Here is a 22700-nt window from a genome sequence, read left to right on the forward strand (position 1 = left end):
AAGGGATATTCCCACTGGGGATGGACTGCTGGGGAAATCAAGGCACTGAGCAAGGCAGCGACATACCCAGGATCTGCCACAGCACAGCGAACCCAGGAATCTCAAAAGCAGAGCAAGCACTGCCTCCCTGATAAAAGGTGGAAAAACTCTCTTCCAGGGAAGTGTAAACCCTGACACAGTTGCAGCAAAGTTTTGGCTCCTGCTTCCTTCACTCGAGCTCTTCTCACTCCCCGTAACACCGCCGGCTTGGGGCCGGTGGCAGCACGCAGCGGAGCGGTGCGCCTGCGCCGGAGCCCTCTGACCGCAGCAGACCCGGAGCCCAGGAGGCTCCGGGAGCCTCTGGGAGGCCAGTCCCAAGGGGCTGACGTCAGCCCCGGTTCTTGCAGCTCCCGGGCCTGGAGCTGAGCCGTTGGGGAGTTGTTTCTGGTTTCGGCACATGGTGTCTCTGTGCTGAGGCACAGCCAGCCCACTTTCCTCATCCATGGCTGGCTCCCCGAGAGGAATCTGCGGGGCTGGGAAAGGTCATCCTGGCTGAACTAACCACTCTTGGATGGGACTCTCTGGGCAAGGGACAGCTTGCATCAGGCAGGCTGGGAGACAGAGCAGTATCTTTCGGTCCCTTGTGTCTGTTCATTCTCCTAAGTTCTGCTTGAGTGGGAGCCAAGAGTAGGGCCTTGGCAGGGTTTTTGAAGGGAACAAGGGGAGGAAATGAAGCCAGCCAGCCACCAGGAACAAAACAAAGGTTAGGTACAGGAGGGAAACGGAAGGGCACAGATGTGACCCGTGGACCTTCCTGCCTGTTGCCCTCACCCTGGCTAGCTTGTGCTCCCTTGGTCTATAGGGCCCTGGCTGCTTGCCCCAAGCAGGCTCGGCTTGGGAGCATGGCTGGAAAGCATGGGACACTGTTTCCCAGCCTGCTCTGGAGCCCCACGTGGAGCCAGATCACAGCTCTCTCCCAGGGCTCCATGGTGATCCATCTGTTCCTTGATGCTTCATGCCCTGGAGCATCCCTTGCCCACTCTCCTTGGGGGTCTGTGGTCCACCTGGTCAGCATTCCTGGCCCTTGTGGGAGCAGGGTGGCAATTGCTGGTGCTGGCAAGGAATGCCAGGCAAGCATATTTTGGACCCGGCTGCCTGCTCAGGGGCTTCAGCGAAGCCTTGTAGTGAAACAGGACGCCATCCTGCCAGCCCACATTTCTGTGGTGGGCAGATGTTGTTCCTCCCTCACCCCCCTTCATCCCCCAGCATTGCTACCCCAACAAATGGGGTCCTAGGCTGAGGAGCAGTATCGCTTACAGGGAGCGTGTGTCTGACGTGGGAGGAGGGGGCATTTAAACGGGCAGCTGGGTTTTTTGTTGTCCCTTGCTCTGGAGCTGTTCCTGCCACTCGGGCTGGTGGCAGGTCCCCGTGGGGGAAGCTGAGCAGTACGGGCTCCTCTGGGAGGCAAGGCAGAGCAGCATTCCGGAGCGGGAAGGATCCCAAGGAGGGTAAGAGTAACCAGGGGAAGAGGTGGGGAGGAGAACAGTCCCCTCCAGTGCTTCTCCCCCGAGCCTCCCCCAAGCAGCCCCCCGCTCCCAGAGAGGTCCAGACCCCCGAGCACCGCGCTCGGATCCGAAGCGTGAGGAGCTCCTGGGCACCCCCCGATCCGCCAAGGCACCTCGGGGGACGGAGGTCGCCGGGGGCTGACAGTGCGCCCGCAGGCTCGGGGGGCAGCATGCCCGCCCCGCCGCTGGCCGCCCCGCTGCTGCGCACCCTGCTCGCCCGCCTGCTGCCGCTGGCCCGCAAGCGCCTCCTGCCGCCGCTCCGCCGCCTGGGGCGCCGGCTGCGCTCCCGGGAGAGCCGCCAGGCCCTGCTCACCTGCCTGCTCTGCCTCCTCAACCTGCGCAAGAAGGTGGACGACTGAAGCCGGCCGGGGAAAGGCAGGGCAGGGCAGGGCGCGGCGGCTCTCCCCCGCCTCCCCTGCCCGCCGCGGGAGGAGGGACCCGGGCAGGGGAGGGGACGCGCCCCGGCGGGGGCGGAGGGTCCGCCCGCCCGCAGGCAGCCGAGGCCGGACGGCCGCCCGCGCCTCGCCGCTCCGGCCATGGGAGCTGGGCCGCCCCCCGCGCCGCTGCCCCCCGCCGCGGGGCCGCCCCGCTGAGTGCCCCCGCGGGAAGGGGCGGCCCCGCCGCCGCCCGCCCCGGGGAAGGAGCCGGCGCCGCCCGGGCGGTCTCCATCACCGGCGCTCCCGGGCAGCGGGGGCCCCGCGCTGCTGCTTCGCCGCACGGTGCCCTGGCCGGGTCCCCCGGCTGCCCCTCTGCCCTCCGGCGGCGGCGGAGAGGGCGAGGATGTCCGGCAGCATGGCGAGGAAGGTGCAGCCCTTCACCATCAGCACCAAGCTCTCGCTGCCCAAGTGTGCCGCCGACTTCCCCGGGGACGCCTGCCCCGGCATCGCCCTCGCCTCCGCTCTGGATAACCACCGCGGCCTCCGCCGCAGCCTCAACGAGCGCATCTCCCTCTACCTGGCCCAAGCCCGGGCCAGCCCCGCCGCCCCCGAGGGCCAGCCCCGCAGCCCCAGCCCCGGCGAGGATGGGGGAACCGACGAGGAGCGGCTGAACCGCAACTCCCTCACCCGCTCCATTAAGAAGATCACGCTGTCCAACTGGCATGGGGAGGCTAGCGCGGGGGATACGGGGGGACCCGGGGACCCTGTTCAGACCGGCGGCGAGAGGAACCATAACAACAACAACAGCAGGCCAGGGAAAGCTCAGTTCAAGGTAAGCGCTCCCGTACCCTGCGCCCTGCTCTCTCCCTGTCTTCCCTGCGGTTCCCTGTTCCTGGCTGCCAAGGGATGGATAGGTCCTAGGGAGGCTGCGCCCCGGCATGGGATCCCTGCTGCCTTGTCCCTATGCCCTCCCGGCAGCACTCGCTACAGGGCTCCTGGCTTTTCCTCCCACGTTCCCTCCATGTACTTCTCTGTACCGTCAGGCTGGAGGTCTTTGTGGGTGAGCTGGAAATGAGCTTTCCTAGGGCTAAGATGACCCAGAAAAGCTCTGCCCCAGAGCCCAGCTACGGAGGGCTCAGCTCTTGGAATGCCCGCGATGGTGCAGTTGTGTGTAGGGAGCTGGGAACTCGCTCTCCCGTTTACCGAAGGGGAAATAGAGGCTGGAAGAAGGGAAGTGACTCATGAAGAGCCACACAGCCAGGCAGAGCCGGGACAAGGCTAGGAGCAGGACCCGGGGCTCCCAGCACCATGCCCTCTGAATCTGAGTACTAGCAGGCACAGAGGTCCAAATCCATCAGTGCCGGAGCCCGGGAGACCCCCTGTGTGGCTGGGATGGGGCGGAAGGCAGTTCAGAGACCTTGTCGTTGCTGGCAACAGCAGGCAGGAACTCCTTGGGATTTAACCCTGACCTGCAACAGCTGGTTTCCCGGCGGGATAGCGCTAGGGAGAGCCGCACAACCCACTGCCAAAACCCTCGTCTTCATTGCCAATAAAGGCCAGGCACAGCCTTGCAAGAGCTGCCGCTTCCTCCGGCACGCAGGCAGCAACTCGCTGGGCGGCCGGAGTCTGCGCAGCCCAAGGGGCATCGGCACGAGGGCTCCCCTCTTTCATATAAGGTAGGGACATGTGCTCGGTACAGTGGTGTGGCGCGGGACTCTCGGGACGCTGCCAGGATCGGTCCCTCCTCCCTGTCCGGCCTGGGGGGGGGGGTGGAGCTGCAAGGGGGGGGCAGGCTGCAAGATGGAGCTTTGGGAGGGAGGGAGCCAGGGCGCAGGGGAAAACGTGCGTTAGGCAAGACGGCAGCCAGAGGAGAGAAGGGAACGCTGTCCCCTGCACAGGGCATGTTAGGGCTTTCCCAAGCGTGCCCCCCGGCCCTTGCCTCTGCCCTTCACTCCTGCCTATTCCCTGTAGGAATGGGGGACTCCTCTGGGATGAGCACAGTGTAGCCTGGGAGGGTCTGGCCCTGCTTGTCTTGCTTGTGGGAAGTCACTGGCACCCATTCTTCTATGGGAATGCAGTGAGCATACGTGCTGTGTTAATTTTGCTTTTAACAAGGAAAAGAAGTGTTTGCAGAGCAGACAGCTGAGGCTGCTGCACTCATTTCACATGTGGCTTTGACCATGTCATGAAGCCTGGGGTCCTGCTGGGGAGCAGTTAGCGCAGCACCTCACAGATGCCGAGGAATGCACAGCTCCTTCTCCCAGCCTTCAGTTGCTGCAAGAGTTTGTTGTTTTGCTGGAGCGAGGACCCGGCTCCAGTCAGAGGGACCGGGGAGGAGGGGCAGTCCCAGTGGAGCAGCTCTGCGGGAAGGATGAAGTCATCCTTGTGCCGGCAGCCCTGTTTTCCTGCGGCTGACGGATCGCGAGACGGGGACTTTAAATAAAGCTCCCATGTCACCTGCAGGCTTGTCTCCCACGGCTGAGCCCTGAGGGGGGGGCTTGTGGGCTGCAGCCAGCGTGGGACGCGGCTGCCTAGAAAAGTGGCTTCCTAAGATCTTATTCTCCATAAGCACTTCGTGTTTAGCTCCCCACTCACTGTTCCCTAAACAGGCATCCAAACCTCTCGGCCCCGTGGTTGGGCAGAGGGGTGCCTTCTCCTTCTGGCACCCTCCTGGCAGATGTGCTGAGCTCTCACTGTGCCTGCCAGGCCATGACTCAGCCTCGCTCCCTGCCTGCTCTTCCTGCTCAGGATGGGATGCTGTGGCGTGGTGTGGTGGTCTGTCCTCTGAAGCCACCAGCTGGGCTTTGCAGGAAAGGTCCAGTAGTGCTGGTCTCCCAGGAGTTACAGGGTTGTGAGGCTGTTTGTGGGGCTCTGAGCCTTTCTGGTGGCAGCAGCTTTAGTGCTGGAGGCTGCCATCCCCACTGGGACTCTTCTGCAGTCCTGCAGAGACAGTAGGAAGTAATTTTCTGTGTAGGGAGGGAGTCCTTGGTTCCTCCTTGGACACTGTCCCCAGTCTGGAGCGGTCCGAGCAGTGGTGGGCTGAGTCTGGCTCTGGCTGATCCACCACCCCATTTGCTGTGGTCTCAGAGGAGGTGGTGTCGGGGCAGCACACGTTGCCCACCACCTCGTGTTGCCCTGTGCACGCTTGGACGGCTGTTACAGAGACAGCAAGGTTGCCCTGGGGAGGGAGTGGAAGGAGGTCCCTAAATTGGCCCTGCTACACCTGACAGCCCAAGAAAAGATCCATTCGTAGAGGATGAGAGTGACTGCATGATCCAAGCAATCCCACGCACCTCTCCTCCTGGGGCTGGGCTCCATTAAGGATAAGGTAACATGGAGTTCATCCTGGACCTCCTCTCTGTGCCTGGCTGCAGCTCCTGGACTTCCTTCCTCCTGCCTCTCCTGCTCCCACCCTCACCCTGGTCCCGCAGGAGCCCTTCCCTGCGAGTCAGCTGCCCCCTTAACTCTTACCTCCCAGCCAGGCTGAGGTCAGGGATGGCCAGCTGAGAGGGTTCAAGTTCATGCCAGTGGAGTTAATGTCCTCTTGTGCCCTCATGCCTCTACCCTGCTGTCCTGGAGGAGGGCAGGGGGGTTTGACCCTGAGCATCTTTAAATGGGTTTCTGCTAGCTCCAAAAGTCAGTTCAAGGGGAAAAAGGGTGTGTGCATGAGCTAAAACGGAGAAGGCACTGAGCAAAGCAAGCTTAGGAGCCCTTGCCGCTTGCTGAACACGTGGTAGGAGGTGGAGATGCTGCCCAGAGAAGCCTGGCCTGGATGCGTGAGGAGGGATGGACGAGAGCCCGGCCAAGCAGTGTCTGGGTACTGCCGGCAGCCTCCTCTGGCCCAGGGCAGGGCGAAGCAGGCGCCCGCTCCTCCGTCCCCTCTGCTGCTGGGACGGTCGAGCACTTCCAGGCTCACGGCTGCACCTTCCCGTCTCTAGGTCTTCCTCAGGAAGGACGTGGATGCGGAGGACGAGCAGCAGGAGGCTGGGAGCCTCCGGGCTGGTGGTTTCTGCTCTCCGGTGGACAGAGGTTCCCCCTTCTACGCGGTACATGCCCCTGCCCTCGCCATTTAGGAGGGCCTGACCCAGGGGTGTAGCTTGGGGCTGAGCAAGTGAGATTGGCCGCTGGTGGTCTGCCCAGGCATGGATGGAGCCTCGCCGCTTTAAATGACTGAGGGGACGAGCTGGGCATGATGGGGCGAGGGGTCAGCCCCCAGGCCAGTGCCCACAGGTTTTATCGCTTCCAAGGGAGCTGGATTATGGGCTCCTCCAGCCCTGGCCATGTCAAGAGAGTGAAGATTCTGGAGTTGCAGGAGGGCCTGAGAATCTGTGTTGCTATTTAAAAAAAAAAAAAAAAAAAAAAAGAAAAAGACAGAGGATTTCTGTAGTTCTTGTGGTTAGGCAGACGGCTTTGAAAAGCGACTCCCATGCCGTCAGCGGGGCAGCACATGCCAGAGTGCTTAGAGGGCCTGAAACAGTTGCCCGAACCCCGCTGTTCCACAGGCTCCCGGGAGATTGCGCCCTGGTGGGCTCGGGGGAGGCTGGGACCCCGTGGGGCAGCTCGTGCCCAGCCCCTTCGGGGAGGGAGGGCTGCTCTGGGCCAGCCCCAGGAGCAATTTCTGCCTGGTGAGAGAAGGCAGTGAGCCCAGCACCTTCAGATTTCTCCTGAAGATGCTCAAGCTCCTGTTTGCCATCCCGCCAGCCTGGAGTGACCCAGGGCTGAGGGACAGCCCGGCAATCTGCTGTCAGGGCTGTGAAAGCCACCAACGTGGCCTTGGTAGAGGGGAGCTGTGCCTTGAGGTGCTGGGAGAGAACCCCAAATATGCCAGTGAAGGAGGGGGATCAGGAACAAGGCAGGCTGACATACTTTATTTGGGTTTCTAAAACGCTCCTGGGAGGTGATAGGGAGGGCTCCCTGGGGTGTCACGCTGACCTCTCACCTCTGCCTGCCCCAGCTGGCATCACCCCTGGCGTCGTCACCCCGAAAAGAGAGTCCCAAGGGCAAGGAGCCTGCCGTGGCACCAAGATGTGGTGGGCGAAGCAGTGCAGTAGCAGCCCCCCTCCTCGACCCGAGCCCTCTGGTAGCCCAGTTTAACCGGGAGATGCTGCAGGTGAGGCCAGCTGGGGCGCCCGCCCAAGGGGCTGCATGGGGAGCGGGGTGGGGGGGGCCACCGGCAGCCTTTCATGTGAGCTGCGGGGTGGGGTGCGCGGCGGGGAGGGCTGAACTCCTGGCCCCGAGCGAAGCCGTGGTTGTGGCATGAGATCATGTTTGGCCGCCTCTCCCTGGCTGTCGGCCCCAGGGAGAGGGGGTCAACCCGCACCAGGGCCCTGCTTCCTCCCCACGTGCGCACGCTCCTCCCGTCCCCCATCCTCCTCCTCCTCCCAGCCCCTGTTCCTCCCCAACGGCGTGGGAACGGGGATGGTGCAGGGGGGCTGCTTCCATGCCATGCTGGGGAGGGTGCACAGGCGCTTGCACTGGGGAGCAGGGTGCAGGGAGAAGAGATGCTTCGTGCAGGGATGTTCTGCGCAGAGACCCCTGGTCTGGCCTGCCTGGGAGGGGGGGGGCCCGGCTTCTCCTGCTGGGCTGGGACAGACGCTGGAAAGAGGCGAGATGCTGCTCGCCTTCCCACCCCCATTGTCACCGATGCCATCCTGAGTGCCTTTACCGCCCTGTTGGCGCTCAGAGCAAACAGGTTGTCAGCCAAAAGGGTGCCCTCCGGTCCCTGTTGCAGCTTTGGGGGGGGTTGGGTCCCCAAAGCCATGTCCTCGGGGCTCTGGTGGAGGCGCCTGGCCATGTGGCTCTTCCCATGTTGCAGGCGGAGGGCTGGGTGCGAGGCAAGCTGTGGGACCTGAAGGATGGCTGCAACCTCCAGGACTGGGAGGAGGTAGCTCAGACGCTGCAGCGGGACATGAAGGATTTTGAGAACACGCTGATAAAGCTCAACCAGGTGAGGCCGGGCAGCGGCACGGCTCCTATTCCCCGCAGCACCCGTGTCCCCAGGCTCTCCATAGTGGAGGGTCCCTGATGCTGAGTGGGTCCCTTGGCCCCGCAGATGGGCGAGCAGCTGATGTGGCGGGCGAGCCCCAGCGCTGAGGGGGTGCGGAGGCAGCTGCTGGCCCTGCGGGACCAGTGGCAGCTCCTGAAGCAGACGGCTGCCAGCCAGAGCAAAGCCCTGGGGGGGCTGCGGAGCCTGCAGGACTTCAACAGAAAAGCCGAGCGGCTGGAAGCATGGATCAGGCACAAGGTATGGGGTGTGCGGAGCACGGTCCAGGGAGGGGGACAGGGTGGCTGTTCCCCTGCCTTCTTACACCCTCCCCTGGCCCAGGAGGAGAAGCCCTCCCTGGCAGCCCTCCTGCAGGAAAGCCCGGACAAGATCCAGCTCACCCGCCGCATCCTTGACTTGAAGCAGGTGAGAGGCTGCTGGGGGGCCACTGGCGTGCCAGAGACCCCAAACCCCACGAGGCTGGGGCATGGTGCAGATCCCTGAGACGGGGGAGGAGGGATGTCTGGGAGATACTGACATCTATCTCTCTGCTCGGGCCAGGAGGAGCAGCAGTTCCAGAGTCTGCATGAGGAGCTGAATAGCCTGGCCCAGAAGCTGGAGAAACAAGGCAAAAGTGAGAGCAGGAGCATCTCAGCCCGGCGCAAGCACCTCAACAAAACGTGAGTGGAGGATGCACAGGCTGAGCAGGGCCAAGCTGGGTACTGGGAGCTGACAGGCTGGGAAGCAGGATCCCCCCCAAACTCTCACCTGCTTCCCCTCACCCCAGCTCTTCACGGCTCCGTGGACGAGCATGGGCTGCCCTTCATCTCTCCCTCTCCACCTGCACAGGTGGCTGCGGCTGCAGGGGACCCTGAAGGAGCACCACGAGGTTCTGCAGCTGGCCCTGGAGGTGGCCACCTTCCTCCAGCAAGCAGATACCCTGCTTGGAGCCATCCATGCCAAGGTACCAGTAGTGGAGCCAGGAACAGCCTGGTGTGGGGCTGTTGCATGGCCCGAGCAAAACTGGGTGGGCAGCACCTCACTCTTGTCCCCTGTGTGGGGGCTGCTGTGGTCCCAGCACCCTCAGCCTGGGGCTCAGGGAGAGACCCGGGAGACAGAGCCTGGTGTAAGAAGGGGAGCCAGAGCAGCAAGCTCAGCTTTGCCGCATCCCTTTCTGCCGGAGCTGAGGGCAGGGCCCCGTCCTCTTCCCGCCACTGGCTGCAGCTTCTTCTTACAGCAGAGGAGCATCTGTGGTGTGGGGAAGCCAGGGGAGGGTGAGCCATGCCGGGATCGGGATGTCAGGGACATGGCCAGCCAGGTGATGGTAAGTGCAAGGCTCTGCCTCGTCCTCTGGGCCCTGGGGAGCACGTTGACAGGGGTGGGATGTGTGCCTTCCTGGGTCAGTGCTGGCACCAGCAGGACTGGGGGCCCAGTGGGCACCCCATGGCTGCGTGGGGTGACTGGGACTGTGTGATGGATGGGGGAGCTGCCTCACGGGCAGCAGGGGACCGGGCTTGGTGCCTGATGCCTGTCCTGCTCTCGCAGGGCTGGTGGCAGGTTGCCATCCTGCACTCGCACCATGGCTGTGGTGGCTTGTCCCTCACCAGACATGTCATCGCTCCCTGGCTGCTCTCTCCTCCAGATGCTGGATGTGACCGTGTCCCAGCTCCTCAGCCTGCAGCCCAGCCTGGCAGCCCAAGTCACCCCCAAGCACCGAGATGTCAAGGAGAGCTGGGCACAGCTCCAGCAGACGCTGAGGTAGGGCACAGCCAGGCAGGAGCCCCAGGGCCCCAAACCTGACCCCCCCAGTGCTGGAGCCAGAGGCTTGGGGAAAGACCTGGGTTAGCCCCTGGGAAGGCTCTGTGGGGCACCAGCTCCACTTAAGGTCTCTCTTTTCTCCATCTTCTGCTCCCCTGGGCCTCCCTTGTGCCCTTTTCCCAGGACGGAGAAGGCTCCAACACTGGTTAGCAGTTCTCCAAGGGGCGAAGCTGTGGCTCCAAGCATGGAGCCCCAAGGAGATGATAGCAGCCATGGGGCAGTGGGGAAGGAAGCAGGAGATAAACGGACAAGAGGCCCTGGGAGCACGGTGAGCACAGGCGTCTGCCTTCCTTTGGACATCTCCAGTACCTCCACCGCAGGAAGACGGGGGAGCTTGTAGGAAAGGGGGTTGAGAGCTGGGCAAAGCTCAAGCTGAGCACGCCTGTGACCTGGCCCCACTGCTTATGGGAGATGATAAGTACCAGGCCCTGGGGCAAAGTGACGCGCACTTCGGGCTGGCAAAGGAGGAACGGGAGCCTTTGTGCCGTAGGTGCCGAAGGACATGCCGGGGAAGATGGCAGAGCGAGGGAGAGGGGAGGAGAGCAGCCCTGGCTCTACAGCAACGGGGCAGCCCCCTCATGGAGGGGACAGCAAAAGGTACCAGCTCATGGAGGTGTCTGGGTGGAGCAGGATGGACCTCGAGGGGATGGGGTGTCCCCTGTGCAAGGGGCAAGCTGGCCCGACTGTCCCGCTTTCTGCAGGAGGAGGAGAGAGGCAGAGGCCGAGTGGGGGACGCAGCAGCCAGAGGCCCAGGTGCAGGACATCTGCCAGGTGGTGAATGTGGTAATGTCTCCCCAAGAGTCCCCTTTGCTCCCAGCCCAGCAAGGGGAGCCAATGTTGGGGGTGGGGGGCGGCTCCCTTCCCTGACCCCCTCCTGCTGCCTGTGGGCATGGACGCTTGTGCACGCACACCCGGCCCTGATCTGGGCACTTATGCACCACATCTCTCCACTCCTCGGCAGACCGTGTCCCCGCACAAGGAGAACACGGGTCCCAGGACCCCCCCGTGTCCAGTGGGGGATGTGGAGAGCCTGGAGGCAACACGTACGCAGCGGGAGCTCCTGAACCCCAGCCGCAGCCCTGGGTCTACGCTGCAGGTGAGCACTCTCAGGTGTGGGATTGGGGGAAACACCAGGCAGGGTCTGTCCTCACTGCCCTCCCTGCCTCCCAGGAGGGGCTGGTGGCCGGGGGGGCCCTGGAAAGCCCACCGGTGGAGGCCATGCTGCGGGAGCTGGAGGAGCTGTGGGAGGACCTGCAGAGGAAGCACCAGGAGAATGGCGCTGTGCTGCGGGAAATTGATAAGGTATGTGGTGGCGGGGCTGGGGTGCGCACTGGGGCATGCCCCAATCGCAACAGCTTACTGCGGTTCAGCAAATAAAGCTGGTGCCTGCAGGGACGGGAGCTGCAGCATTGGCACCCACATCTCCAGTTGGCCTCGCAGCCCATGTGCTGCTCCAACTGTGCTACCCAAGCTGCCGGTGCCCTGGGTACCCGCAGTGGGGTAGCAGCATGGCTCCTGCCTCCCCTGGGTGGCTCAGAGCCAGGCTGATGGGCTCCCTGCTCTCTCTGCAGGCACTGAGGCTGGTGGGGGAGCTGGACCGAGCCGAGCGGTGGCTGCAAGCCGTGGCCGGGTTGCTCTCAGAGCCAGCCACCATGAGAAGCCCAGCGGAGCTGCGTCGGGACCTGGAGGAGATGAGCCAGCTGGAGAAGCAGCTCCTGCTGTGTGGCCTCAAGCTCCAGGCGCTGCGGGAGGAGGCGGCGGGCGAGTCGCCCACTGAGCACGAGGGAGCGAGGAAGATGCAGAGGAAGGTGGAGATGGTGGAGGAAAAGTGAGTCCCTGGGGAAGGTGCCTCCTCTCTGGTCCCTGGGAAGGGCAGCAGGAGGATGCTCACCCCAAGGAGGTGAAGACGGTGCTGGCACCCATGACAGGCACCTGTCCCTGCAGGTTGGCATGTGTGCAGGCAGCCCTGCGGCGCCGGGCAGCAGACCTGCGCGACTCCCTGGTGCTGTCTGAGTTCCTGCAGGACCTGCAAGAGGAGGAGGCACGGAACCAGCAGGCACCTGCAGTGGTGAGCAGCGGGGCCAGGCATCCCTTGTGATCATCCAGCACCTGGGACTGGCCCACGAGTTGGTCTGTGGCACCCATGGGGTCCCCCCCTCCGGCCCAGCTGCCTGGGGGGGTTGGTCCCCATCTCCCTCACGCCCAGTGTTTTTGTTGGCTTCAGCCAGGGAGCGGGCGTTGCAGCTCACAGGGGTCTTTTCCCCTGCTCTCGGCCGAGGCTGGACAGCCACCGAGCAGTGAGGACATAAGCCGCCCCTTAGGAGAGCTGCAGGAGGCTGTGGAGATGCTGAACGATGCAGCGAAGGAGCGGGAGCGGGTCATGGAGGTGGTGGCAGAGACAGAGAGCCTGGAGCGACTGGTAGGAGATAGAAACAGGGTGTCTGGGGATGCAGCCAGGTGGTCCACCTGCAGCTGGACATGCCAGCTAGTTGGGATGGGGATGCGCCTTGGCTGGTCCTGGTGGGACACAAGGGTGTTGGGATACGTGGGGACTGCTCTGGGTGAGGCTGGTGCTCCATCCCTCCCTTTTGCAGGCACGTGGCAAGGTGGTCCCAAGCTGGGGTGGGCTGGGGCTGCATGGTGGGTGGTGGCACAGGGGGTCCCATGCCAGGGCTCATCTCTCTCCCCACACACACATCCAGGTGGCAGAGGTGTCCCCACGCCTGGAGGCCCTTCGATGCAGAGCCGAGGCACTGGCTCGTGACACTGCCCAAGCAGAGAGTGGCTTCACTACAGTGAAGAGCGAGAAGGACCTCCAGGGGCTGCAGGGCTTGCTGAGCCAGCAGCAGGAGATGGAGGTGAGACCTGGGGAGCACCACGGCCATGCCCATGGCCGGGATGCGTCCCAGCTGGCCGGGGCTGTCCCAGGGAGGTGCTGGCCCCCGGGGGCCCAGGTGTCATAAGCCTTGGCCCGCCATGGAAGGCTGGGCTGGAATTTTCCAGCGGAGCTGAGCCCTGCCCCGCTGTGCTCCCCTCTGCCAGTACAGGCCAGGCGAGGGGAGAGAGCTTGCGTCAGCTCCTGTGTGCCAGTGCCTGGCTGCCAGCACCTTGCTCATCTTCCCGCCAGCGGGGAGGTGACTCATGCGGGCAGAATGGGGAAACCAGGCGGCCCTCCGCTCTGCCCGTCCTCCCCACAGAGGGTGGCTCTGCCCGCTGCCCACAGCCCCTGTGCCAGCATTTTCCCCTCCGTCCCTGCATCTTCCCCTCTGTCCCTGCATCCCAGGGCACAGGGGAGCCCAGCCTGGGCGCAGAGGGATTGGATGCATCCTGAACCTTTTCTGCCTTTAGCGTGTGGCGTCGGAGACACTGCAGGGGCAGCTGGAGGAGCTGGAGAGGGCAGCTGCCCGCTTGCAAGAGCTCTGCCCTGCTCGGCTGTGCCCTGTAAGCCAGGAGGTGCAGGGGACGCTGCAGGCCTGGGCAGGGCTGCGGGAGCTGCTGCGGGAGACCCGGGCCCGTGTGCAGCAGGCTGGCCGGCTGCGGCACTTCTTCAAGGATTACTTAGCCATGATGTAAGTGGTGATGAGCCGTCGGGGTTGCCTTTACGGTGGCTGGGGGGGAAGCTGCTGAGAGCGTGTCATTGCCAGAACATTGGCTGCTGGCAAGTACGTGGGCAGTGCTGGAGCTGTAGCCAGGCAAGACCATGGGCAGCCTGGAATGAAGCACTGCACCAGGGCTGCCTGCTGTGAGGGAGCCCCACGGCATTTTGCCTTGCCTTGCCAGACTTGCCGCTACCCCAGCGAGCTGCTTCCAGCCATCCCTGAGTATGGGAATGGCTTCGCTGGGGTCTGCAGGGCTGAGGAGGGGGTCATTCCTCAGCCCCCTCAGCCCACCTTTCACGTGCCCGCAGCTCCTGGACGGAGGACACGCGGGCTCAGATCTTCTCTGAAAGCCCAAGCAGCCACAGCCTCCCAGAGACTCCATGTGAGGAGCTGGAGAGGAGGATCGAAGGGAAGCTTAAGGAGTTTGAGGCACTGGCAGCGGTGGGGCAACAGCTGGTGTCTGAGGAGCACTACCTGAGTGCGACGGTAAGGGCGAGGAATGGGGGAGCCACCTTTGCACCCCAAGAAATCCTCCAGGGACAGTCTCTGGTAGAGAGCGAGGTGCGAGTGCAGAGTCCCAGCGAGCAGTACGGGGCTAGCCATGCATCCCTGGGGCTGCTCGGGGCAGGAGGGGGTTTCACCCAGCAATGGATGCTGAGACCTGAGGTATCACAAGTGACCCTGTCCCTCTCCCAAAACGCCCCTGAAGTGCTCCATAGTGAGGTTTCCTGGTAGGGCCAGTGTCCCTGGGCCAGGGCTCCTTGCAGACTGCCCAGCATCTCTCCTCTCCTTAGATAAAGGAACGCTTGGAGGAGCTGCAGAGCATGCTGGGCTGGGTGCTGGTGCGCTGGCGAGCACAGAGGCACCAGCGGGACCCAGGGAGCAAGCAGGAGGACAGAAAGGACCCAGAGAGCCCCTTGGGCACGTCCCCCACCAGCCAAGTGAGTACCCAGCCATGCTGAGACCGTCGGGGAACGGGACCGGCCTCGCAGCTGAGGATAGCAGAGGCACTGGATGGAATGGGTGGTGCAGAAGTAGGGGAGGGACATGTCATGCCCATGGGGTGATACCCTTGGGACTTTCAGGGGTTCAGACAGGGCAAAGGTAAGATTGTCCTCAGAAAGTGCCTGGGCCCCAGCAACCCTTATTTCACATTCTTTCTCTTTCCTTGCTCCCGAGGAGCAGTGTGCCCCGTGTGCTCAGCCCCGTCTGGAGAGCATTTGCAGCCCAGCAAGGTTCACGCCCTGCTCCCTCCCTGAGCCCGAGCACGGATCAGAGCTGCGGGTGCCAGCGGGAACAGCCGACTCCCCACTGGCATCGCCCCTCTTGGATGCCCCATCGGGAGCGGAGAGGAGCTGGGGGTACCTCAGCAGCTCAACACCCCACAGCACGGGACCCCCTGAGGAGGCTGTCATCTGGGATCCTGCTGAGACCTCCACGGTGCTGCTGCCGCCGCGGGGTCCCGGTGGGCTGGGGGGAACGGTCAACCTCATTCTCAGCATTGGCAAGAAGGGCGAGAAGAAGAAGGCGCAGATGGTGGCCGGTGGTGAACAGCCAGGGGAGGAGGTGCTGCGGATGGTACGTGGGGGATGGTAAGCGGTTTTGGCAGGACCGTGGGGGAGCGCCCAGCGCCCATCTTGGGGTCAGCCACCGTGGCTCCCCAGAGCTGTACCCCTGTGCAGACCGGGGGAGCTTTGAGGGCTGTGGGGTAGCCCCCATGCTGGTACACCCCACCCTCCCACCCCCGGCTGTTTCGAAGTGAGCTGTTGGGGCTGTGTCAGTCTCAGGAGAGGGACCTTTGGCTGTGCCGACCGAGCGATGTCCGAGGGCTGAGAACCAGCTTTTGCCGCCCACCTTTGCCTGCACTCTCCTGCTGCCTCACCCGCTCTGCCCTCAACTCTCTGTGTCTCTCTCTCCCCCCCGCTCAGCTCCCTGCCACTAAACCCTCAGGCTGTAAAACCTTTTGGAAGCGTTGCCAGGGGCTTTTAGGAAACACTTGGGGTAGTTTAAAGCGAAAGAGAAAGCCGCCTCGCCAGCCAGTTGAAGAGGTAATGTCCCCGGGGGAGGCTGCATGCCGAGCAGAGTGGCTGCATGGCGTGAACCCACCTGCTACCGACTCACCCGGCCGTGCCACTGTGCCCGGCCGGTGGTGGTCCCTCAGGAGAGGGGAAACCCTCCCGGTGCCATGGGCTCCAGAGTGTGGGTGCTGGGGCATGCAAGGAGGGGGCTCAGATGGGGCTGGCTGCAGTTTGGCCCCCTGGGTAAGTGGTTTTGGTGGCCGCAGGAGGCATGGCAACCCACTGCTTGGGGACGGCAGCAGTGCCTCCTGCAGCTGACTGAAGGGGGAAGAGTTGGATGGGGCCATGTGAGGGTGCACGTGTTGGGGGAGCATGCTCCAAGGTGCATGGTTTGTAACCCCCAGGGCTGGGGGCTCAGTGTTTTTCTGGGGCTTCCATCTGTCTGTTGCTCTAGGCCTGGCATGAGGGGCTGTGTGCAAGAAGCCCTGAGGGCAGATGCAGCCGGGCCCCCTGCGGGGCAACCCAGGGGAGAGGGCAGGGAGCCAGAGAGGCTGGAGGGCATCGAGGCAGGGAGAGGGGCTGCCAGGATGGTTGAGGGTAATGGGCACCCTCCAGCCTAAAGGGTACAGGGAGATGCTCCTCCAGCTCCTGCAGGCAAAGCCCTTTGCTCTCATCCTTGTGGTCCCAGAAACCCAGGAGAGGGGCTGGGCTGTGCTGGAGAGAGGGTCTGCAGGAAGGGAAGGGGAAGAGAAAGGGGCTGTGCTCAGCCCCTGCCCTTGCATTCGCCTGCTCTGCTGCCGGGGGTCATACAGGGGTGGCAGGGACAGGCAACAATGACTGCTGTCTCCATAGCCACCCAAAAGTGATGCTTGGAGGGCAGCGATGCAGGGGGGAGAGCTGCATGGCACAGGCAGCCCCCACTGCACCGCACCTGGGAGACTCCATCATGGGCAGAGGTTCCCCTGTCTACCTCTTCCCTGCCTGTACTGAGTTGGGAGCAGCCCTCAGGAGACTGAGGTGAAGCCATGCAGCTCCCAGCTCTGCATGTGCTGCTGGTGAGCATTTTCGGCTGCCTGCCCGCTGCCCCAGCTCCCTGCTTGCCCAGGCACAGCATGGAGATGGGGCGGTCGGTGCAGGGTGATGGAGGCTCTGGCCCTGGGGGTCACTCCTCTCTCCTTCTCCGTGTCCCCAGGCACAGGTGGAGGCTGGGAAAACCTCCAATGCGAAGCAGCCGCCCACCATCACCCACCGCCCTCTGGCATCCAGCGGTGGGACGCCAGCCGCCTCCCACACCCTGCCCAAGGCCGGGGCCGGCTCCCTCTTCAACAGCCTGCAGCGGCGGGAGCGGGCGCGGGCCGAGCAGGCACGGCTGCTGACACTGCAGGGCATCATGGGTGCAAACTCCCTGCAGCCCGCACCCGAGGAGCGCCATGGCCCCAGTAACACGTGGCCTCAGAAGTGCAGCCGGAGGAAGGGGGGGCCGGAGGTGGCTGCCGCTGGACCCCCACTTGGGGAGCCGCTGCTCTACGTCAGGAACCCACTGGTGCGGGACATCGATGCTGAGTGTGGGGTGACCACGGGGGCCCCCTGCCTCCCTGACCCAAAAGCCACGTGCCCCCACCTGTCCCTGGGCTCCGTGTTCAGCCTGGAGCTGCCTCGGGACGCGGTGGTCCTCGGATGTCGCCAAGGGGCCATAGCATGGCGGGAGGAGGTGGAGGGGCAGGAGCACAGGCAGGGCCGGGGGGTGAAGCCATGGGAGCCTACAGGCACGCATGGAGCTGGAGGGCAGGAGGAAGATGCAGATGGGCAGAGTCCCCAGGGGCCTGGTGAGGGGCTGGGGATGTCCCCCAAGAGCGAGCGAGGAATGTGGCTCAAGGAGGTGAGCTTCAGCCCCAGCTACAGCTGCCAAAGGGCACACCGCACTGTGGAGGAGTGCTGGAGCCCGCAGCACCCGGGCAGCGCCAGCGAAGACCTCCTGGACTTCAGGCCGAGCGGGCCGTCCCACATCAAAATGCTGCACGAGCAGGTCGGCCAGGAGGGGGATGAGCTGACCGGCCGGCTGGGACAGGATGGCAGCCCCGGCACCACCGGCAGGGCCAGGCATCGTGAAGCTGCCCAGCTGGAGCTCGGACTGTCCCCTGCTGCCATCCCAGGCAGGGCAGGAGCCATCCCCAGCACTGCCCACATGCAGCGGCCATCTGGCAGCAGCCAGCCCGGAGGGTCCTCGGCTTCCCATGCTGCCCCCACCCAGCTCTCTGTCTTCGAGTGGGCGCTGGGGTCCCCCCAGCCCCCCAGCCCTGTGTCAGGCACCGGGGAGGTTTGCCACCCTGCCCACGGCCAGTTTGAGGAAGAGGAGGAGGAGCTGCAGGCCATCTGGGATGGGGTGGGTGAGCAGCGGGCACCCAGCCCACCAGCAGGCAGCCGTGTCCACCATGGTCCAGGGAGCGGGGCGGACAGCCGACCCAGCCCCGACACCACTGCCAGCAGGCCCCTCATCCTCTCGGCAGCCAACAATGTTCTGGTGGCCAAGTTCACCCTTCCCACCACTGCCCAGCTCCTCCACAGCCCGGTGGGAGAGAAGAGCCCTGCTGTGGGGCACAGTGGCAGTGGTAGCCCCAGCGGGTATGGGGCGTCCCCCCGCACGGAGGAGCCAGTGTCCGCAGCCGCCCCCTTGGACAGCCCCGGTGCCTGGGATCGGCGGAGGCATGGGAAAGAGGAGAGAGAGGGCAGCAAGGTGAGAGCTGCGGGCCGGGGGCTCTCCCTTGGGGCCAGAAGGGGGTCGGGGGACACTCCAGGTAGCAGCTGGCTTACCCGCTTCAGCAAACGTGACCCGTGTTTGGGAACTCCCTGACTCGGGTGGCTCCTTTGCTCCAGCTGTGGGGATGGGGAAGTGCTAAGGGCTAAATTTGGGGGTCCCTGCAGCATGGCACTCCCCCACCAGCCCTCAGCCTTAACAAGGCAGCACTTCACCCCAAAAGCCTACAAGCAGCCCAGCCCCTGCCCAGGCCAGAAAATCGTTCCTGTTCTCCCGTTCCGACCTTGGCATCGCCCACCGGGGATGGGTCAGATGGACCCTGTGCCCCTGGGGGCTGAGCTGACAATGCTGCTTCGCTCCCTCCTTTTGCAGGCCCCCCTCAGTAAAACCGAGTTTCAGATGATGGAGGGGACACTGGAAAGGAAGCACGTGTTGCAGACAGGAGGGAGGAAGGTATGGGTGTGGTTGTGGGTTTCCTTTGGGACTGGGGTGCTGGGACATGATCTGGGGGGGTGTCCAGGTTTTGGGGCAGGAGCTAAGTCAGGGATGCTTCTGGCACTACCATGGGGGTGCTGCTGGCCATGCCGGGAGGGCAGAGCCTGCTGGGGAGGGGTGGGGGGGGAGAGGAGGTGTTTTGAGTAGCAGGGGACTGCCTGTCTTCTCCAAAACCCGCTGGCGTCACAGCTGTCCCCTGCTTGCATCCCGCAGGCCAGCTGCCGTGCCTGGGGCCTCTTCCATGCCGTGCTGATGAGGCAGACACTGTGCTTCTACCAGGACCGCAGGGACAGCCTCAAGGTGTGGTGGGGGAGAGCGGGGTGGCACAGCACCGTGGGAGCAGAGGGAGCGTCGGAGGGGGCTGGTGGTGGGTGGGGGGCTGGCAGCAGGGTGCCCTCACCCCTGCAGCTGGGCAGGGCAACTCCTGCCAACCCAACCGTTGCCCTTTCTGTTCCCTTCAGAGCTCCGTGGTGGCCCTTCCCCTGAACCTCTCTGGGGCAGTCTGCACCCCAGACGCCGAGTACACCAAGAAGACCAACTGCTTCAGGCTACAGTGAGTCACGCTGACCCAGGGCAGCCAGGGGCTCATAGCCACAGCCCTCCCTAGGTGGAAGGGGCTTTGCCCTGCTGGGACAGACACACACTGACATCCCCGGCCAGGGCCAGCTCAGTCCTGTGCCCAGATAAAGATTTCCTTCTTTCTCACCCATTTGCCGCCTTTCCCACCCGTTTGCCTTCTTTCCCAGGCTGGCAGGGGCTGTGGTACCTGCACCCCACATCTGTCTTATTGCTGACTTGTTCTTCCCCCCCTTGCAGGCTACGGGATGGCTCCGAGTACCTCCTGAGGGCCCCCTCCCAGCCCCTCATGAATGAATGGGTCTCCAAGCTGCAGCAAAACTCAGGTGAGCAGCCCTTGTTATATGTGGTTACCATGGGTGTGCGGCTCCTGCTGAGCCCTCTAATACACAGGGGATGAGAAAAGAAGCAGCACAGCATTGGCTCTGATTTATGCATCCTCCTAACCTGCCTCGGGAACGGCAGTTCTCTGCCAGGCAGGATTTGGAGGCTTTGTTTTCACACCACATACACAGTTATAAATCAGGAATAGCAGGACTGACGTCAGTGGAGCCTCAGCAGCAAAAAGCCAGTGTCAGGAAAATTGTAATTGTGCCTTGGTCTTCCTCCATCTCCTCTGCGAGGCCTGGAAACCCCTTGCCTGCCCTCCAGGCAAGGAGATCTGTAATGTTGAGGTCTTCCCGCTGCTGTACCCATACCTGAGGGGTCTCAGGCCCCGACATGAAATCCTAGGCTGGTTGGCAGGACCAAGAGCAGCCGCTACAGCAGGAGGTCTGAGGGGTCAGCCACGCAGCACGGGCATCTGGGCGGCTCAGCCAGCTAGAGCTAGGGCTGGCTCTGTGGGATGCTCCTGTGCACCGCCAGCACCCAGCGGGATGTTTGCTGTGCCCCCAGGTTTCCCCGAAGTGGATTACTTCCAGGCGGCAGCACAGCGTGTTGAGGGCACTGGCAGTGCTGGGGGGTGAGTAGCCAGGAGCCGGCCAGACGGGTTTTGTCATTACAGCTCTCTCCCATGCTTGCCAGTGTGTGCTGCTCCAGCAGGGCAGCGGTGGGCCAGTCTGGTTCACTAAATCTCTGCTACTTTCCAGTTCCAGCAAGGTCCCCAGCCCTGGAAGCTCCCACCTCCAGGGACATCATCAGGTCGTGACTGCCAAGAGCCAGGAGATCGTGGTGCTACCCCGCTCAAACGCCCGGCTGCAGCGGCCTCTGGGCAGCCAGGATGGCCCAGCTGATGGGGCTGTGGCTGCAGCAGGTGACTTTCCTGCCTGGCTGGGCTCCTGCTGTCCCCTGCCTCCTCTCCCCAGCCCAGAGAGGTGCGAGGGAGCTGATCAGGGGCATCTGGCTGTTGGTCAGACTTGAGCTCAGTGGGGTCTAGGCCAGAAGTCCCAGGGCCCCTTGCCCAGGAATGGGGATGGGGGAAGGACCAGTAACCTCCCTTCACTTCCTGGGATACTGGGATAACCACGCAAGTTTCCCTGTCCTCTTTGGGGCTAACACAGGGGTGTCCTGTGGTGGCCTTGCCTTATGACATGTCTTTATTTTGTTTCAGAGGTTGCTCATGGAGCCAGGCACAGGGAGCAGCAGTGGTCACCCAGGGGGTCCCCCGGGCTGTGGGACAACAGCTGCCAAGAAGATGACTACGGGCTAGTGGCCAACAAGAGGAGGTCCTACTCCTTCACCTCAGGTATGGCCTTGGTTTTGCTGACACTGCCAGGAGGTGGCACTACTGCCCCTGTCCCCACAGATACTGGAGGGCAGGTGCCATGCTGCTCCAGCACCCACCTGGTCCCACATCCCTGCACCCTAGGCTGCAGCACCCCACTTGGGGAGGGCTCTGGGGGGCTGGCAGCACCTGCTGGTGCCCTGCCCTCCGCACTGACTGCTCCCTCTTGCAGCCACCTACCAGAAGATCACTCCCGTGGCCGTGCCCAAGGAGCCGGTGGAGGCCGGGAGCAGCTACTCAGTCACGCTGTACATTGGGGAGCAAGTGCCGGCTGTGCCGAGGGCACGATGCCACTCCTTTGTGGCCCGGCCGGGGAGCCCACGGGACACGCTGGGGGAGAAGACCCCTGGTCCCCCTCGCCCCAAGAACAAATCCGTCTTCAAGAAGTTCTTCGGGAAGAAGGAGTGAAACTCAGCTGAGGGGGGGAGAAAAACCCCGGCCTGTCCTTTATCTTCCTCTTGGGTGCCATCCTGGCCTGGTCTCCGCTCCCAGCACTAGCTCACCGCTTGCCACCTCCCCGGGGGAGAGAGGCTGCGGCAAGCGGCTCCACTCCAGCTGGCCCCGGGGCTGCACCCGCGCCCCAGCCGCCACTGTCCGCGGCCTCAGCCTGGCGCTGAGCACCCCTGTGCCCACCCGCTGGGTGCTCTCCTTGGGTGCCGCCAGCTCCCCAGGCGTCTCGCTGACACGCAGCACAAGCAGGGGTGCGGGGGTGGTTGTTTTTATTAAAAAACAAACGGGCACTTAGTCTGGGAGCTTCTTCCTCCAGCAGCAGTATGCGCCGGTGCAGGAGGAGAGGGGTTCTGCAAGGTGGTCCCTGCTAAGAGGGGAGAGAGCTTCAGATGAGGGGAGGGCCTGCAGTGGGGTTTGGTCCTGCTCGGGGAGAAGCCTGAGCCATCTGGTGCCTTTCACAAGGACGCTTTGTCCTGTGGTTCCTCTGTGCCTGCACCCAACCCAGCTAATCCCACCTAGGCCCCTTTTCCCTGCTGCGGCAGCTCAGTGGGGAATCTGCTGCCTGCAGAGCCAATCTGCCTGCCCGCGCAGCCTTGCCAGACCTACCAGCCCTACCCTTCCTCTCTTGCAGGGTGGCCACCGGCCCAGGTCACAACAGGGAGATGCCATGGAGGGGACCAGGGGAGTGTGGCCAGACCCCCAGGGCTTCCTGCATCCCAGATATTTTGCAATAACTTCACTGAGCTATGCTGGTTTCAGCTGCCTGGTTCCTGCCTGCACTGGGAAGGGGAAAGAGCAGCTGGCCCAGCCCGCCCCTGAACATGTACCAGCCCTGGGGGGAGAAGGGGAAGTTTCCGGAGCACTGGGTAGCAGGGCCTCTCCTCAGTGGGCTGCAAGGCTTGGCCATGCACACCCCTCGCCTCCTCATCCGCACTGTGGGGCTTAAAATAAAAGTGCTGGCTGCAGCCCAGCTCTGCAGCAAGGGCTGGGAGAGGAGAAACGTGGGCGCAGTGCTGCTCCTGCCACCCCTTCTCCTCCCCGCGGTGTCCTCAGGGCTGGGGACAGGCAGCAATGTGGAGGCGGGCACACCAGTGTCACCTGCAGAGGGGCTTTTTCCATGCTCCCAAGGAGGGGATGGGAGGAAATGCTGGTGAGGGGTGCTGCCATGCAGATAGGGTGTGTGTGTGTGCAATTTTTTGTGCTCCCCCTGTGCCTCCCCACCCTCTGCTTGGCTCCATTGCTCTTGGCTCCAGCACCTGTTTTCCTCCAGCACCGAAGCTCAGTTGCCGGCACTGCCTTAATGGGAAAAGGCGAGAGGGCGGCTGGGGCTGGTGGGGGGGATGCCCTGGGAGGGGGCCAGCT

General features: G+C 63.7%; 1 protein-coding gene across 5 annotated transcripts; it reads left to right on the forward strand.

Moving 5' to 3' along the window:
* The first annotated feature begins 1718 nt into the window (after nucleotides 1–1718).
* On the forward strand, nucleotides 1719–21628 carry LOC142601067 (uncharacterized). Of its 5 annotated transcripts, none has more exons than XM_075748970.1 (33): nucleotides 1720–2753; nucleotides 5860–5967; nucleotides 6876–7031; nucleotides 7737–7868; nucleotides 7974–8165; nucleotides 8247–8330; nucleotides 8466–8584; nucleotides 8754–8868; nucleotides 9142–9228; nucleotides 9547–9662; nucleotides 9846–9990; nucleotides 10213–10319; nucleotides 10424–10493; nucleotides 10684–10818; nucleotides 10893–11024; nucleotides 11294–11550; nucleotides 11667–11790; nucleotides 11947–12141; nucleotides 12425–12580; nucleotides 13071–13291; nucleotides 13630–13807; nucleotides 14116–14262; nucleotides 14501–14899; nucleotides 15250–15369; nucleotides 16532–18073; nucleotides 18467–18547; nucleotides 18803–18889; nucleotides 19051–19142; nucleotides 19406–19491; nucleotides 20060–20126; nucleotides 20254–20417; nucleotides 20715–20849; nucleotides 21061–21628. In XM_075748970.1, the coding sequence occupies exons 1-33, from the start codon at nucleotides 2325–2327 to the stop codon at nucleotides 21294–21296; spliced, it is 6414 nt and encodes a 2137-aa protein (XP_075605085.1). In that variant the 5' UTR covers nucleotides 1720–2324; the 3' UTR covers nucleotides 21297–21628. The 5 variants fall into 5 exon arrangements, with proteins under 5 accessions (XP_075605086.1, XP_075605085.1, XP_075605084.1 ...); XM_075748969.1 differs by having other exon boundaries at nucleotides 9145–9228; nucleotides 10424–10505; XM_075748968.1 differs by having other exon boundaries at nucleotides 1721–2753; nucleotides 10424–10505.
* The last annotated feature ends 1072 nt before the right edge of the window (nucleotides 21629–22700 follow it).

This window comes from Balearica regulorum, chromosome 3 (assembly GCF_011004875.1).
Source record: "Balearica regulorum gibbericeps isolate bBalReg1 chromosome 3, bBalReg1.pri, whole genome shotgun sequence".
Classification (NCBI taxonomy): domain Eukaryota; kingdom Metazoa; phylum Chordata; class Aves; order Gruiformes; family Gruidae; genus Balearica; species Balearica regulorum.

Bases quoted from the DNA above. Each gene is read 5' to 3' on its own strand.
- LOC142601067 (XM_075748968.1), top strand. From the start codon at position 2,325: ATGTCCGGCAGCATGGCGAGGAAGGTGCAGCCCTTCACCATCAGCACC. The intron at 10,506-10,683 runs GTAATGTCTCCC...ACTCCTCGGCAG, and splicing joins TCTGCCAGGTGGTGAATGTG to ACCGTGTCCCCGCACAAGGA. The intron at 20,418-20,714 runs GTGACTTTCCTG...ATTTTGTTTCAG, and splicing joins TGGGGCTGTGGCTGCAGCAG to AGGTTGCTCATGGAGCCAGG.